Source organism: Eleutherodactylus coqui, chromosome 7 (assembly GCF_035609145.1).
Source record: "Eleutherodactylus coqui strain aEleCoq1 chromosome 7, aEleCoq1.hap1, whole genome shotgun sequence".
In the NCBI taxonomy this organism is placed as follows: Eukaryota; Metazoa; Chordata; class Amphibia; order Anura; family Eleutherodactylidae; genus Eleutherodactylus; species Eleutherodactylus coqui.
The window spans coordinates 64,291,576-64,310,117 of NC_089843.1; the positions used below are offsets into that span (position 1 = coordinate 64,291,576).

At 40.7% G+C, this 18,542-nt stretch overlaps 1 protein-coding gene across 5 annotated transcripts in view; it reads right to left on the minus strand.

The window, feature by feature from the left end:
• LIMCH1 (LIM and calponin homology domains 1) overlaps positions 1–18,542 on the minus strand; it is a 268,490-nt gene that overhangs the window by 43,390 nt on the left and 206,558 nt on the right. For 4 of the 5 annotated variants that reach the window (XM_066573145.1, XM_066573143.1, XM_066573146.1 and 1 more), the window contains 6 exons: positions 16,942–17,265; positions 16,302–16,562; positions 15,780–16,073; positions 14,185–14,421; positions 11,801–11,839; positions 918–1,044 (listed from right to left, as the gene is read on the minus strand). In XM_066573145.1, the coding sequence (XP_066429242.1) occupies positions 918–1,044; positions 11,801–11,839; positions 14,185–14,421; positions 15,780–16,073; positions 16,302–16,562; positions 16,942–17,265 (1,282 nt within the window). The remainder of the gene's footprint in view (positions 1–917; positions 1,045–11,800; positions 11,840–14,184; positions 14,422–15,779; positions 16,074–16,301; positions 16,563–16,941; positions 17,266–18,542) is intronic. The other variant, XM_066573144.1, reaches the window with a different exon arrangement.

Below are 18,542 nucleotides of genomic sequence, written 5' to 3' on the forward strand. Positions count from 1 at the left end.
TTTTTTCTGCTGCCATCTTCTAACGACATCTATTTTAAAAATTCTTCTGCCGACCTAGTTGTATGAGGGCTCATTTTTTAAAGGATATTTTGTAGTTTCTATTGTTACCATTTTGGAGTACATTACTTTTTGCTAGTTCATAATTTTTTTTCTTGGAGACGGGCTGACCCCCGAAAAAGCCCAATTCTGATATTGTGGGGTTTTTTTGGATTACTTTTGCCGTGTGGGATAAATATGTTACTTTCACAGATCAGGATTGTACAGATGCAGTGATTCCAAATGTGGTTTCAGTATTTTTTTAAATTATATTTATTATAAATGTTGGAAAATTTTAAAAACAAACAAACTTGTAAATACCTTTTATCTTTTCTAATAATTAATACAGCTTTTTAAAACTCATTTTTTTAGTCCCCATATGGGACTTGAACCTGCACTCAGACAGGCTGTCTGTCAAGCCATGTCACAGGCATGCCTTGATAGGTAATCAGCCAGAGTTAAAGGGTTAACAGCCATGATCAGCATTATCACTGATCCCAGCTGCTGTGGGCAGGTGTCAGCTGTTAAAGACAGCAGACACACACACACTGTATGGAACAGGATCGGCTCCCATCCCATACAAGCATCAAACTCCCAGGATGTAACTGGCATAAAGGGGTTAATACAGTCTAGTTTAAGTTTATAACTATTACTTGAGTAAGTTTATACCAAAAAAACTGTTGCGCAATTTTGGCACAATTTGGTACAATTTAAGCCTCTCCCTCTTTTCTATGGAGAAATGCCAAAAAGTGTCTGAAACACACAGAAAATGTGGCACAAAGTATGTTTGATACTTTTCTTGCACAATTTGTGCCGGAAATCTGTTGCATTTTCAATAGTGTATAACCCCCATTGTGTCGCAAGGGGCCAAAACTACCTACATCCTGCCACGTGTCATCCTCCTCTTTGAGCAGATCATTGACAAACTGCAGATGTTCTTGGTGAGCTCTGCTATGCGGTATCATTGCTCCTTCTTCTTCATACCTCATGTCCAACATGCTTACACTCCTGCACAGAAGACACAAAATTCCAAATCATTTAATCTTTAAGCATTCTGTAAATGTACCACAAGATGGCGCTACATGATAAAGCAACATGCAGCTACAGTTCTGAAGAGAAGCCTATGAACTTGGCATTCCATGGTTGCCCTGTAGGGGGAGACATTTGTTAAGAAAAGAAACTACAGTAAAACTAAGGACTCCAGGATTAGGGAACCATGCAAGCATTATTTTGCAAGTATGATGAGATACATATCTTGACTGTAACCAAATCTGATGATTAATAGAGGTTATAGGTGACCCTACATAGACAGGACTGATTACAAACATTTCATATTAAACTTGTAATGGTATTTATTTTGTTTTCGTTTCCCGGGGCGAATTCCAAAAACAAAAAAGGCAAAAAAGATATTTTTTTTATGAAGTACATAGATTAAAAACACATTCCCAGCATGAGATTGTATCAAGACCTCAGGTACGAATGGACAAAATGAATATTTCAGCCTCATGTTGGCAGGGTAAAATATGCCAGAAGGAGAAATGCAAGATTACAGACGGTCAGGAATTTTAAGCTTCCTGCTTTGGGCTACAAGGATAGTATATTACCAAGCAGGACAGCAGGAAGCTCCATTTTTAGCAGTTCTGCTCATCTTAGGACTGCTATACCTGCAAGTTCTGCAGGTCAATCCTTTAAGACTAATAGGAAAAAAAATATGATCTACGTTCCTATATTAGACATTAATCAAACCTTTACTCGTGATAATTACCATTTTATCAAGGTATTAAACTATGAGGATATCATAACCTTATATAGTAGCTTTATCTAATGCATCGGAGTAGAGAAAGTGGCGCTAATGAAAGACAAAAAATGCTTAAAGGGGCATTTCATTTTAAGCAAATGTTATTCTTTAAGCCCCAAGCCATATATTTACATCCCAGGCATGCAGGGTTAATACGGCGAAGACTTTTATCCCGATCCCACTAGATACACAGCCAGTGTCGGCTGTCTTTTGCAGCTGAGACCCGTCCGAAGCAGTAGTGTTCGGAGTTTACGTCAATCATGGCTGTAAACCCCTTAAATGCTGCTGTGAATTCTGACAGAGGTATTTGAATACTCTGATCGCTGGTTCAGGAGGTCTGTATGGACTCCCCATAATAAGATCATGAGGAGTCATTGCATATAAAGGCCTTTTTGCCTATTAAAACAGGCCTGCAAAAATGTATATACTGCAATAGTGAAGTATTGCAGTATATGGTATAGACGATCACAAGTTCACATTCCTTATGGGGATTGAAAAAGAAAAAAAGTAAAAAATAATTGGTTATTTTTTATTTTTATAAAAACTATAAAGGATATTAAAAATTTAAAGAAAAACATTTTTCCTGTATTTATAATGAAAAATTAAAACAAAAACCTCCCACATATTTGATATTACTGCCTCTATAGGAGTACATTAAAAAAAACTAAATATTGTACTGAATCACAAAATAAAAGTTAATAATTTTTACTGCAGTATGTACGCTGTAAAAACAACTCTCCCCAAAACTCGTGAAATTGCGGGGTTTTTCCCCATTTTACTCCATTTAGAAATCCTTACAACTGTTTGAGTATCATAACTGGTACATTAAAAATAGTATCACTGACAAATATAACTTGTCCTGTAAAAAAAAAAGCCTTTCGACTGCAACAGCGACATAAAAAAATAAGAATTAGGATTCTTTGAAAGTGGGGAAGAGAAACCACGTATGAAAATAAAAAGCGTCCTTAAGGGGTTAATGGAAAGTTATACAATGTTCCAACACACTCCTTTTTAAGTGATTCCTCACGGTTTTAAAGATCTCTGCTTACTGTCACCGTATTGCTTACTCCCAGTGAATATACAGTTGTGGTCAACATTATTGGCACCCTTGGATATGAAGTACAACATGGAAAATGCCCCCTGAGATAAAGCGTTTGGCTAAACCACTTAAACTCATGTTTTCTACAGAAAAACACCAGACACAAAAACCTGGCCTGGAAACAAAATAATAGAAAAAGTATAATATGTATGAGCACCTTTAGCCTAAAGTTGATGAAAATGGACAATTTCATATCAAAATCATCATTTGTTGGGTGAAATTCAACAAATAATTTCTTTTCGGGCGATGACAGTCTGTCAGCTAAAAAAGTCGACTACAGTTGAAATTTCTGTCCACGTTCGTTCAAAGAATGTCCAACATGCTTCATTGAAAGAATGTTCCCAAGAAGATCTTTCGCCTCATCCAGTGTCATTGAACATGCATGGCCAGTTCGAACAACCGTGAAGGACAGTATGGTCTAAAACCGTGTTCCCCAACTCCAGTCCTCAGGGACTGCCAACAGGTCATGTTTTCAGGATTTCCTCAGTGTTGCACAGGTGATGTAATTATTGTCGGCGTCTTAGACATTGCCACAGGGGTTCTTACCATAGGATATCCTGAAAACATGACCTGTTGGTGGTCCCTGCGGACTGGAGTTGAAGACCCCTGGTCTAAAACCTGTATAGCTGCTTCTGTGAAATGAACGTTCACCAGATGATTGCTCAGTAAGTAACCCTACTTCTATCTAATGTGTATGGCTAGCTTTATCTGTAATTAGAAATTAGACTCATTTGTCACCTTCACCTCGTCAAGATTTTAATTAGCCTATGAATGGTGGTTTTGATGCTTTAAAAATCCGGTTTTATTTCTTGTTCACAGTGGCAAAGACAACAGAGCTGTCTGAGTAGACCATTAAAGTTATCATTACCAAGTGCAAGTCATCTCAAGAGTACATCATGACCATCTCCAAAGATGTTGGCATCCCGGCTTCAAATGCTCAAAAAGTTTATCAAGAATCTTACTGTACATGGAACAGTCAAGAACCTTCCAGAATGTAAAAGAGGAAAACTGATAACAGAACCCTACAAAAGTTGGTTTAAAATGTGGCAGAGAAACCACATACAACACCTAAAGAACTTCAGACTAAGCTGGAGACATCTGGAGTGATGGTTTCAATCCAAACCATATGCCGCACACTGATCAGAACAGGGCTCTATGGAAGGCGGCCAAGGAGGACCCCACAGCTTAAAGGCAGGCATATCAAGATTAACTGAACATTGCCAAAATTTACATAGATAAACTACAATCCTTCTGGGAAAATGTTCTATGGACAGATGAAGCCAAACTTTGGCAATGCCTACCAGTGATATGTCAATAGACTACATAATGCAGCCTATGAAGAACAGTGCACCCTACCCATGGTGAGACATGGTGGAGGATCCTTAAAGCTTTGGGGTGGCTTTGCTGCAGGGACTGGAAACCCTGAACGTTAAACAGGAACAATGTGATCAGATGATTATCAAAGCATTTAGAGTGAAATGTGCTCTCAAGTGTAACAAAACTGGGCTTGAGAAGAACAAAAATGGGTCCTACAGCAGGAGAACGATCCAAAAGCACATATCTAAAAAATACACAAGAATGGTTAAGGAGTCAAACTGGCCAGCAACGAGTCCTGATCTCAGTCCTGCTATAGATCTTTGGGAAGAGCTACCAATGAGAAAAGGAACCTGCAACAATCAATAGCTTGAGAGAATTTCAGTGGAAGAAACTACCAGCGGAGGGGGTGCGAGAATTTCACAGATGGCTACAAAAAAACATTTGAAGGCCATCACTTCATGTCAAAGCTTGTACAATTAAGTATTAGGGAAGGGACTTTTAATCCTACCAATGTCATATACTAGGGTTATTCTAAATCTGCTCTGGTCACGTGATGGATACAGACATGCAGGACTAGTCACAGAGCTGTGTATGGTTATGTGTGGTGCACCTCCGAGTCCATCACCAGGACGGAGTATCATCCATTGCAAGTAACTGATGAAAGTTTCCATTGAATGTCAAAAGCGGTGATCTTAATATCAAAATACTACAGAAACTATACTGGATAATTGCATACGTTTTCATTAAGCAAAAGACCATATTTATTTGCTGAAACCAAAAACCTTTTTAAAGGAAAAGCAGCTAAAAAACGTAAAGAGACAAACCGGCTTTCTTCATGAGGCGGAGCGTCACAGCTATGCGGCAGCAGCAGTTGTCAGTAATGCATACACCTGCATAAATACACTAGAACATCACATAGTAATCATAAGCATGTATGCAGGCGAGACTGAAAGCTTCTACTACATTCGGATGAAATCAATGTGAGGCAGGTCATTCCCGAGATTTAGCAGAAGGGTGAATATATTAAAGCATCGTACACATGAAGCACCTAGAAGACACTGAACCAATAAAAAGGCAACGCAAAAGAAAAGCCTTGAGCCAGGTTGGTTTCAGAGTGCATTTGCGGACAATTCTTTTCCCTTTCCTGTTCTTTCTAACCTGGTCGTAGCCCCACTTAAAAGTGGTTGGTACCATGATTAACTTATCACTAGAGATGAGCGAGTATACTCGCTAAAGGCAATTGCTTGAGCGAGCATTGCCTTTAGCGAGCATCTCCCCGCTCGAGACAGAAGGTTCGGGTGCCGGCAGCGGGCAGGGAGCTGCGGGGCGGAACGGAGGGGGGATCTCTCTCTCCCTCTCTCCCCCTCGCCCCTCCCTGATGACTGCTGCTACTCACCGCTCCCCCGCGCCGGCACCCGAACCTTCCGCCTCGAGTGGGGAGATACTCGCTAAAGGCAATGCTGGCTCGAGCAATTGCCTTTAGCGAGTATACTCGCTCATCTCTACTTATCACCTATCCAAAAGGATAGAGGATAAAAGTCTAACCAATGCGGCCTCACTGCCGAGATTCCAACTAATCCGATGAACAGGGGTCCCATGTCCCCCCTCTGAATCACAGTGGGCTTGCTGAACCTCCCGCAGTAAAGAGTAAATTGAATGAAGCGGCAGTTGCACATGCATGGCATTGCTCGATTCATTTTCAATAGGACAGCCGGAGATAGACGAGCTCTTGTACTCAGTTATTACCATTGGCCGCATTAAAATGAACGGAATGGCGCTGCACATGCATGAATGCCGCTCTATTCCATCTAACGTCACTGCAGGTGGGTCTCTCAGAAAGGAGACCCCATTGATGAGGCTTTTATCACCTATATTGTGGGTAGGTGATAAAAGCCTCATCTTGGTACAACCCCTTTAACAGCGATTGGTTTCTTGATTGAAACTAAATTTAAAGTAGCTTGAAAACCAGAAATATGGCACCTCACAGTCTTCGTCCTCCCGGCAGCAGGTCTTAGAAGTTATATTTGTTTTATAGTTACCGGTTTGTTAACTACAGCACCGTCTCATTCACACAGACATATGACAGAACATATCTACCCCCATCGGTTAACCACAATGACAGAGCGCAGAACACTTCCTTAGCAACACAACCTATTTGAAACCCCGGCTGTATGATTTGAGGTTGCGGCTCGGGATACCACACACCCACAAATTGGCCACTTTGATAATGCCCTTTGAAGCTCATAATGAAATAGCAGCAGATTGCAATGTCTACCAGTGTACAGGTCTTCATCAGCTTTATAGTAAATTGCACACAATCCAGTATTTCCTGGACATAAGAGTTGAAAGGGACCTCCAGGGTCAATCGGGTCTGACCCCCTGCTCAATACAAAATAGGAATTTAAAAGTTCAACCTTCTCAACATCATTTTTACCAAATTCACCATTTTCATCTTGTAAACATCCTATAACATCTGACTTTTCTTTTGCTTTTGACATACCCCCCAAATCCTTTTTTATTGCTTTTGGCCTCTGTTGCAAGCCTCAATTCATTATTGGCTTTAGCTTTTCTGACACTTGCCCTACAGTTCCTGCAGACCACATTATATTCTTCTTTAGATATTCCCCCCTCTTTCCATTTGATCAACATATTTTTCTTCATTTTTAACATGTGTACAAGTTCTGTGTTCATTCATCCTGGTCTCCTTAAATGCTTCCCATTCTTCCTTCTTTTAGAGATTGTTAATGATTGTGCTTTGAGAATCTCATTTCGCAATATTTCCCAACCTTCTTGGACATTTCTGTCTTTAAGAACATCCAGCCATTGGATACTTTCTACCCTCTTTCTGAGTCCATTAAAATCTGCCTTTCTTAAATCCAACCTTGAGGTCTGAGTCTTCTCAGGTCTTCCTCCTCTTTTTATTCAAAATTCAAGGACATCATGATCACTGCCTCCTAAGGTCCCACCCACCGTTACGTCCTCATCCATTTCCTCTCTTTTGGTAAGAATAGCAGATCTCCTTGTTTTCTCTTCTACATTTTGGAAGATAAAGTGGTCAGCAAGAGCGGATAAGAATTTGTTGGATCCATTACTTTTACCTGAGAGAGATTCCCAACAAATGTCTGGATCGGTAAAATCTCCCATAATCACGATGTCATGCTTTTTTGAGAGCTTGGCCATCTGATGTAGAAAGAGTTCATCAATATCTCCTGCTTGTCCAGGCGGCCTATAGTAAATGCCTACAATGGTGTCCTTTCTGTTCTCTCCTTGTATTCTTACCCAAACAGTTTCTACAAAACTATCATTCCAATAAAAGGGAACCTGTCTGGTTCCTTAAGGGTGCCTAGGTGCAGGCAGCATGACATAGCGATCTCTTACTTATACTGATCTGTTAAGGAGCTTTGTAAAAATCTTACTTCTGAAACTCTGCAGCTGTGGGCACGGAAATCTGATGTGGCTCATTCATATTCATTGCTTCCCCAGCCCACCAGCCACTCCTTATTTACAGTTCTGTCAATCAGCGTCTTGAGGGGGCGGGGCAATGAGTTTGACTGAGCTGCATCGGATTCCTCTGCCTGGAGATGCAAAATTTTAAGAGATTAACAAAAATCTTTAACACAGATCAGCTTTCATCCTCCTACATACTCTAGTTAGTTTCTACCTGGTCCCTACCAGATTCATCCCTTCAGTAGCTCCTGCATAGGTTGGAGATGATGAGCATACGCATTTAGACCAGCTTTCCTTCTATAGCGATAGAACATAGAAACAGAAGCCAAAATCTATCCCAGCACTCAAGGTAGGAACATGTAATAGGAGAAGAAAAATAAGTGTTAAAAAAGACACTTACTTGATAAAGGATGTATCCCCTGTTGGTGCTTAATAAACCTGCATGTGTCCTTGGAACATGGCTCTTATGCTATGGTCTTCTCACCCAGGCTACCTGATAATGGATTTGAATCATCTACTTTACTCATAAGTGAAGCAGAATCATTATGGGGGGATTAGTTATAACTGAACCCCCCTACCAACCCTCCCAGCCCCAACCCATCTCAAGTGCATGTCTTTGTTAGAACTTTATTTTTACATTCCTCCATTCTGAGCGGTGGGATAGAGTTTGGCTTCTTGTTCTATCACATATCTGCGCGGCATGGATCTTTGGATTGTCCCGCTGGCTCACTCGTTGTGAATGTTCTTTGTGGTAAGGTGATGAGTCGCTTCTGACTTGTGATCCTGGACTCCAGATGTGGAAGTTTGCCCTTGGGAAGTGAAGCAGTCTATTGTTCTTCCAGCCCTGACCACCGATGCAGAAGTGTAGCCACGCTGCACTGACAGTGGGCCGGTGGATCAGCTGATCTGTTGGGAACCCGAGTGGCAGTCCCCCAGCTGATCAACTATGGACCTATCCTGAGGTCATCAATGGTAAATGCCCGGAATACCTCTTTTAAGCAGTTCTTTGGTAGTGGCAGGAGCGGCTGAAAAAGTGCAGAGAAGACCCAACGGATGGCAAAAGTTTTTCTACAACACCAGCTTGGAGGAGAAGCAATGCACTTGGGAAAGTGTAGTTTCCCACAAACAATGGTCACATTGACAGCACTGAATGACCAAAGATTGAAAAGAAGTCACGGAGGAACTGGAAGCAAAAAGACTTGCTGGAAATGAACCAATATGTCACTTAGGGACAGTTGAGTATGGCTAAAAAAGTTATCTGTGATGGCTTTTGGAGACTTGGATTCTTGATAACTAGCGATTTTTAATAGTCCTGGAATAAAAAGTTGCGTTTTATTTTTTGAGTGCTGGAAGATTTTTTTCTTTTTCCCTCAGTATTTGTCCATGACTGGAACAGACATTTTCTTTCCTGCACCCCCCTACAGCTTGATTGTGGCCCAGTAGTGGAATGGGTATTCCGGAAATATAAAGTGAAGGTTATATGCCTCAGAAGACAATAGCATGTAGTTTAGCAATATAATGTTAGAACTTGCTTAACAAAGCTGCAGAGATCTTCCTTTACCTGTGGTTTCCCCTTGCCCCCTGTTCGTTCTCCATTAGTATCCTATGCTTCCAATCTGTAGGCTCCGCTGTTTTACTGATAAGGCATGCTCAGTGCCTTCAAATTCAAGAACGATGACAGTTTGTACAGTTATGAATGTGGAGTCGACCGTAACTGGCAACAGGGCATTGTGGGAGCTTTTGCACTTCCTGGCGGCCATTTTGAACAGCGTGGAAATCTGAAACTGTCTGGAAAGCAGCAATGGCGCAGGTCAACTAAAGAGGTACTGGAGTTCAGTTTGATAATTTAGATGGACATTTGGAATAATGGCAGCAAGTGAAAACATTGGGGAAATTTTGTAAGTTTCGCCCAGTCTCTGGAATACCCCCTTTAAAAATGCACTGCCTTCTTCAGTTTACAACTCCTATGAAGGACCTAGATGCCTCCAAGACTATAGGCAACAAGCAAACCCAGTTTATGGTGATCCTGCAGTCATGTCACTACCTCTGTCCCCTCTTCTACTCTTTGTATGTTAACAAGGGAATGAAGCAGACAGAAGGTAGTAACACATGACTGCGGGATCCGACTACACGGGGATTCTATATAGTCTATAACCATGTAGACACATGGAGTAGTAGATATAAAACTGTAGAATATCATCAATGATGTGTACAAGGTTTCTTCATTCTCTTTATTTTAGATGAATTGGTACAAAAGTAAGGGTGCAAATGTGTACAGACCCTTTAAATTTTGTACAGCGCAGCTTTACATGCAGGGAGGGAGTATTATACTGATTCTATGTAAAAAAAAAAGTTCTCTCTGTATATTATTTTATAATGGTTTCTGATATACTGCGTGTTTCAGTTCAACTGTTTTCAAGAGCTCTGCTTGCATTTAATGAATAGAATCTATCGTTTATATTAAGGCTGGATTGACACAAGCGTATGCGTAATTGCAGTGCGTTTACTTGGAATGGGCGTTGCGTATTTGCGCATGCATCATATCTTTCTATACTTTTTGTGCGTGCAAATCGTGCGCAATTGCACACACGAAAACCCCCCCCCCCCCACACCCAACGATGCTTTCGGCCATTGAAATGGCTAATTAGTTTCAGGTGTTCAAAATGTTCTTTCCCTGCGGAAACGCACAGGATAGTAGACTATGCTGTGTATTGTTTTGCGTGACCAAATTGCGCACACCAAATACTCACATGTGAACGAACTCATTGTAATCAACGGGTCCTATTTTCTATGTATTGCAGGCGCAAATTTTTTGCATGCAAATACATGTGTATGAATCCAGCATAAGAAGCTTAAAGCATGTCATGATACTGTGCTGCTCTCAGAGGTGATAGACTTATACCAAGACTGGCAGTGACTGAGCTGCAATACCCAACATAGTCAAAGAGCAGCGCTGTATCAGGAGAAAAAAAAAAAAATCAGAAGGGCTGATGGCTGTTCACCAAGTCCCAATTCTTCAGTCTTCCTTTAAAGGGTTGTGCCAAAATTGTAAAATTATTCCCTATCCTGTGGACAACTTTATAATCAATGGGAGTCTGACCTTCTCTTGTTGAGCATTTGTACTCCGCAATTTCCAACACTCCCATTGATATGAATGGGGTGGAGCATGCGCAACCTCCGCTCCATACATGCGGGGATGATCAGGAACTCTGTTCTTGTAATAGGTAGAAGTCCCAGTGGTTGGAACCCCACCGATCATAAAGTCATCCCCTATCCTGTACATAGGGGGATAACTTTATAACTTGGCGCAACCCCTTTAATAAGCCAAGATGCACTTGTGTTAGTTGGACATGATCCAGGTCAGTTTATAACATATAACCATAAACCCTTGTAAAGCAGATCTGGACTAAAATATTATACCAGACAGGGGCGTAACTATAGAGGATGCAGGGGATGCGGTTGCACCCGGGCCCAGGAGCCTTAGGGGGCCCATAAGGCCTCTCTTCTGCATTTAGGGAACCCAGTACTATGAATAAAGCATTATAGTTGGGGGCCCTGTTACATGTTTTGCATCGGGGCCCGGGAGCTTCAAGTTACGCCTCTGATACCAGATACATATTTATGAGAATAGGCATATTATTGAGGTGCTGCCCCCCCCCCCCCCCCACCTCCTTCTGCCCTTTTTCACAACCGGATATCGGCTGACCGTTCATACGCATTCTTTTTGCAGCAGCAGTAAAGAACCATCACAGCATTGCTTTGTGTTAAATCCTAAGACAGTATATTCGACAAGCCAAGACTACAAATAGAACTTCATTTTCAACCTTGTTTAGCATTTAAGAGTAATCTAGAAAATAAAAGGCTCTTCTATATGAAGCCGGGATACACAGGAATCATGCACAATAATGATCAGCACTCTCAGATGACAACTGAATATATTAGTTCCATGCTAAATGTTTCTTATTGGTGATGTTACTGGTTATTAATACTGCTTAGTACTGAACGGGATGTAAATAAGATGCATACAGATTGCATAATGAGTATTATTTTAAGGGTAAGACATGCACTAGGTAGTTAAGCTCCAAGCAAAGAAATGAACTTACTCTCCATCGTCTGATAGAGCAGACCTGGGGCTGCTGAATCTACGAGACCAAATATAGAATTAGATACACGTGTGTGGAGAAGAAATAATAGAACATCCTTATAATAAGTCCTGAGCTACATAGTACATGTATATCCAGATTGTCCATGTCTCAATCTAAAAAGATTCCTGCTGTCAGACCTTACCAACATTGGGAAATAGTTCGTGAATTCCCTACCTCCAAATGCTTTAACCCCAAATACAGACTCTGTATAAAGGACATAGAAAAATAAAAAAAAAATGTTGCCACAGTGTACTGCGTGACAAAACCGTATTTTGTGCCTAATAATTATAGTTCACCTATTTTGTATTTGCCGAATGTATTTTGTGCTATACCATGTACTATGAACATACAGAGCTCCAAACCAAACTGCAGCTTCACTTGCATACTTTTTTATACAGTGGAGAGGCAGATCCTCCTGGTGTGGACTCATGTTAGAACATCTGACCATATCAGGTTAGTTGGCGCGGGTGCTACCCGCCATCATTTCTAGTTAAAGATAACATGGCCGTCTGGCTGGCTCCTCCCATTCTTTTTATTGACTTTAGTGCCAGTTTAGAAGTAGTTGTACCAGTTCAACTACGAGTGCATCAGGGTGAAACACATTTTTACAGACCCAACAGCAGCTGTTACAGTAAATATCTTCAATCACTTACAGTGATATGGTAAAAAAAAAGTTAAATGAGTCCCTGTAATGACAATTATTCTATAAACTACTGCAGGGTTTACCTGCAAAATCCTTATCAACCTTAGTAGACTGGTACAACCAACTGCTAAGTAAGAATGAAAACCATCACATATACATACATAAAATGGCAACTTTGTGCAAAAAGCTTTTCAGCATTGAACTAGCAAATGGCTATGACATACACACATGTATATACAGTGTTTGCACATGCAGTATGTTAAAATAGTACTATAAAAGTCTAATCACGAAAAGTCCACAAATCCTAAGTAGCGATGAGCAAAACTTTTGAAAACTTTAGTTTGCTGAATTTAGACAAAAACGTTGGTTCTTTCTAAATTAGTTTGAACAAAGCATTCAACCAAAACCCATTAAACTGGTGTATAACACTGTCTAAGAGCTATATAAGTGTTATACGGGGCTTTTATGGCTTAGTTTAAGACTACAAATGAGCGAGTATACTCTCTAAGGCACATTACTCGAGCAAGTAGTGCCTTAGCCGAGTATCTCCCCGCTCGTCTCTAAAGATTCGGGGGCCGGGCGACTGGTGAGTTGCGGCGGGGAGGGGGGGGGGGTGAGAGAGGGAGATCTCCCCTTCGTTCCTCCCCACTCTCCCCCGCCACTCCCCGTCCCCCGAATCTTTAGAGACGAGCGGGGAGATACTCGGCTAAGGCACTACTTGCTCGAGTAATGTGCCTTAGAGAGTATACTCGCTCATCTCTATTCAAGACTAATATTGAGTGGACCGATCCAGTAGAATCCTGTTCCAGGTAGAACTTGGCTAAAAGCTCAATTTCGGGTTTGTGTCAAACTGAACTTTTAGCAGTTTGACCCGAAACAGGGTTCTACTGGTTCAGTTGCCGTAATCCTGAGAAAGGAATCAGGGCCTGCTTGAGTAAACACTCATTTAGGATTTGGCTTTAATAAATGGTTGCTGTTTTTAAGAAAACTTGTATTAATATGATAGTCAGTGGGTTCTAGCAAAGTGTAAATCACTTTACCAAATATGTTGTTTTTGGGCTGAAAAATTCATCTAAAGTTCTGCCCACTAGGGGTTTTTCCATCCTTCTGATTTGCTGCCCACTGGCTGTTGTCACAGAAACACTGAGACTGATAGCAACAAGTGAAGGAGGGTGTTGTCTCAAGCTGTCCATTGAAGTCTCATTGGGAAAAAAGGAGGGAGGGGGGAACGGAAGGGGGAACGGAAGGGGGAACGGAAGGGGGAACGGAAGGGGGAACGGAAGGGGGAACCGAAGGGGGAACCGAAGGGGGAACCGAAGGGGGAACCGAAGGGGGAACGAGCTGCAGAGGGAGAGAGACCCTCACAGATGGTGAGATATCGAAACTGCTAAAGTGTCTGTTCCTAATATAGACTGCACAATCAGGACTAAATACCCAAAATCTCAAGACCATTGGATTTACGGTCATTGGATGCGCACAAATCAAGGCTGACCATCTAGTTGACTTGCTATAGTTGTCTGTAGACCTTTACCAAACTGCCCTGAATTTCACCAAATAAGATACTCTTTTCGACTGCACATAAAACTTAGTACTACTGCATTTTATTTACATTAATGCACACATCCACATTAAAATATATATGCCGATACGGTTTTAGGAAACAAAAGCCAGAAAACTAATTGAATACAAGTAATCTGACCTCAAAATCTCAAGGTCAGGCGTTTCAAGAGTTTCTTCTGGCTGGGACTTAGGCTCTGCACATACGGGAGTGCTCTGAATGGGGCTGCACATTTGTTTGCTTGTCAGATCATCATTGCTTAATTCAAATGAATCTTCTGCTTTGCTTTGTTCGATCTGTTGTGATGGACTGTCAGAATTGGAGCTGGTGGGGGTTTGGGGAGTACGAGTAGGCAAAATAGTGATACCTTGGAGGGAGCTATGGAAGTAATTTCAGACAATGTTACATATTATGCAGTGCATATTAAATCGTAAAACCCTAAAAAAGAAAAAAGGATTAAGAAAACCAGAAGAAATACTACTCAGTATCAGTGTGAGGGACACAATTGACATCAGACATGACAAAACACACAAACCAAAGTTATTTTGTGTAAACCTCATTTATAGTACATACAACAAATAACAATATTAGTACAGAATGACAAAAAAAAGCACAATTAACTGGAGGCAATAAAAGACCATATTTGGGGCAAATGACATTAAAAGAATGGATTTGCCCAGTTTAGAAAACACAGTAGGCCATGTTCACACAGTGGAAAATTTGCAGAGGAATCAGCACCATAGTCTATACAGCATGCATTTTTTTTCACCCGTGGATTTCAAATCCACGTGCAAAAAAAAAAAAAAAAGGAGTGACAGGTGACTTCTTTGCAGGGGATCCCCAAGCAGATCCGTGGCCATGCATTTGCATAACTGCAGATTTTTTGCCACCGTTTTAGAGGCGAAATCCTCTAATCCATTCTACTCGTATTATGGAAATCTAGATCGAAAGAAAGGGGGCCTCGAGGTTGTGTCCTGTCCTGTGTAATGGGGTGGATTTTTCTAACTAACTCAGGTTGCAACAATTACAGTATGTTCACACAACGCAATCTAACGTGGATTTTTTTCTGCATGCATTCCACTTCTCAAAAACACATCTGCAGCTGAACAGCAGATTTCTGTCAAACTATGCAAGTGTACGTGATTCCACATGAGGATTTAGCAATTTTAAACAGTAAAATCCACCTGCGGAATTCCTGACGTGGACTTGGTATGAAATCCACGTTAAGAAGTGACATGTCACTTGCTTTTTCAGCACGCAGATTTGAAATCCATGTGTGGAAAAACTCAGTACCAAATTCGCTATGGCACTCACTTCTATTAAAATTAACGGAATGCAAATTTGCTGCGGAATTCACATGTTCAATGTCAAAAATCTGCAGCAAAATTCCGCCATGTGAACACATCTTTCCTGCCACGTTCTCTCACAGATAACAGCTAATGGCTTGAGGTCTCAGAAGGGACATACTTTGAGATATGTTCAAGGAACCCTTCTAACAAGTAGGACTTGTCTAAGTGGAGAAGCCCTTTAAACCATAAACCTCCATATACAAGAAGATACTAGACACTGGTGGCTTCCAAAATCTCGACCAGTTTGCTACACAATTGGTCAATGTGAAATAAAATTGCAAGCAAACCCACAATGGCTCCGATTCTATCTTCGCGAAAGAATGTTTGGATTACTCAACGTGCAACAAATCTCATCACATCAAAAGGCGGAATGCAATTACTTCTGACCTCAGTTGTTTCTTCTCCTTTTGGGAACAGATGAGCTTTTTATCCTCTGCTTTTTGCTGGGTAGAAAACGGCACTGGAAGGAAGTGAGTTAATGCTACACTAGGAGGCTTCTGGCTGACTGAGATTCTTCTGACCATCATATCGTCTTTTTCCGGGTCGGGAGTGCTTCTGTCTTTCTGCAAGTTCCTATCTACTTTACAGGTATCTTCGTCAGTAGTAGGATGTTCTGCATCAGGGTTGTCACAAGATTCTACATAGTTTGCTTTTCCAGCAGTGCAAGATGGCAACTCACTCCTGGAGGAACAGGTGACAGGATGTTGGAACTTTTTGAAGTCAACAGCACACAACATGCTTTGGTCTTTAGGGATGGTTATTCTCAACAAAATCAAACCAAGTAGTCTCTGTAGTTACATTAGCACTCAATAGAAAAAAAAAAGCACAGCAAATTCATGCACTGGTGAGTATTACTCGGACCACACCACAAGATTATTCAATTCAGTACACAACACACAAGGAGCTCACACGTGCTGACTGTCCTCCTGCAATGGCTGGGTATGTCCATTCACTTCCATAATGTGTTCTGATGCTTTTCCATGATCTATACTTATAGGCGAGTCATCAGAGGTGGGTGAAGCATTATAGAGCCTGGAACACTTCTGAAAAGTTCCCATTCTGCGTGCCAACATGTCATCCCGTTTGGTATCTAGGATCGGTCCACCAGATTCATTTTCAGGAGGGGCAGAAACATCTGGTAATCTACAGACTTCAGGTTTGGCAGGCCTACTTACAGAACAATATTTACAATGGTTAACTGTAACAGAACACCATTGACTGGCTCAAACATAGGAACTAGTCTTGACATCTATAGATGGACATTTGACATCTTTGTAGAAGACTAAGTATAATTCTGTATAGTTACATACAAAAACATTTCCAGTTTTACCATATGGAAGAAGACACTTGTTCATGTCTATGAAACATACTACATAAAAAATAATAGGCATAAGCATATCTAGAGATTATCCAATTGCTTTACTCTTTAAGGGATGGACTTTATTTATCATGCCGAACAGTCCATAGATAAAAAAAATGGTCATATACAGATAATACAAAATAGGAAATGCAACTGTAATGATGATTTGGAAGACTCTTTGTAATATACCTTGGGCTGGATTGTAGGGTTGGGGTAGTTTCCAAGACTTCAATCTTCGAAGTGTCTGATATAACTGCTTTGGCGCATGTTATTTCAGAGACCTTTTCATCCTTGGGAATTGCTTCACTAGCACCAGGCTTAGAGATGCACATTCTATCCCAAATTTGTTGATCGATTTCAGTTACCGGACCAAAACGTACAAATTTTTGTTTATTCCTGGCCCTCTTCTCTTGCAACGATAACTTGCGTTTGCCAAAGTCATCGTTGGCTGCTCTGGCCAAATCAATGTTGGGGCTTAGGTTGTTATCTTGTGATTGAACTGGAGTATTTTCACTTTGGTTCCAAGAAAAGAAGAAATACGAAATTAATGTGAAATAAATGGTCTTTTAGCTTTGTTAATTTGGGTTAGTTAGGAAAATCCACTCCAGCTACAATAACTGACCTCTACCAACTTCTGCTATCCTCTCAAAAGACTACTGCTAGACATTTCCACATGTGCATCTCCCATATTTTGTTCAATCATAGAGGGACACTTGTGTTTCATTGTGTGACAGATCCATTTTCCATCCACATCTACACACTTGTTCATTTTCAATTTGAATATTAGCACAAAATAATTGGAATATAACCATTTTTAGGATCCTAACTGCACCATATGATGGATTAATATGCAAATTGGGGTCTCAAATCCAGTTGTTGCTCCATAAACTGTCTGTTTGGTTCCTATGTTAAGTTTATTAATGCAAATCTGTTTCCAAGGTCAAGAAGACGGACATTTAAGCGCCAAAAGTAGGGACAAAGGGACTCGGATGAAAAATAAGGTCTGTCCCTCCAAAAGAGGAACACTTGGGAGGTATGAGTAGGGGTCATTTATAAAGACTAGTGAAATGGCTTAGTGGTCCACTAATCTAGTAAGCAGAGTATTGAGGGTTGTATTCCCCAACACCAGGGTGAATACAGCAAATACTAAATACCACAATGCCCATCACTTTTCTAAGAAAATGGTAGAATACACCTTAAAAATCGCAACAGAAATCTTGTGTAAGTGTAAGGCCACATTAAAAAAAAAAGTCATCTGTGTTGGTCAACGTGCTAGGAAACCCTTTATATTGTACATATGATGGTCGCTGTTTTACAATGCAATTCAACTGCAATCATACATAATTCAGAATGTCAAGGGAATGCACACTGGGTTATTTGTATAGATGCAACGCAACATACTGTACATTATACAGAATCTGTGATTCTATACAGAAAAGTCCTACAAATCCCTTATAATTTGTATTCAAAAGGCCTATGTTATACCTAGATCATTTGCACTTCAGAATACTACTTCCCTCCCACTACCGTTGCCTTATAACATGGCATAGTCTTCCTTGGGACATTGTTCCTGTTCTCAATTTATAATATTTTCTGTGCACCCTATAGAGAAATTTAGGCAAAGAAAATAAAATTCTTATGTTGAGTGACAACTATGATAATGTAACAGTAATGCTGTAGTTGCCCATATCCTATGTAATCAGATGGCACTTAAAAGGTGTTGTGCCAAGATGGTAGCTTCTGTATAAATGCCCTAGCAGGGCTTATGAAGGTCATACATAGAGAGTGGT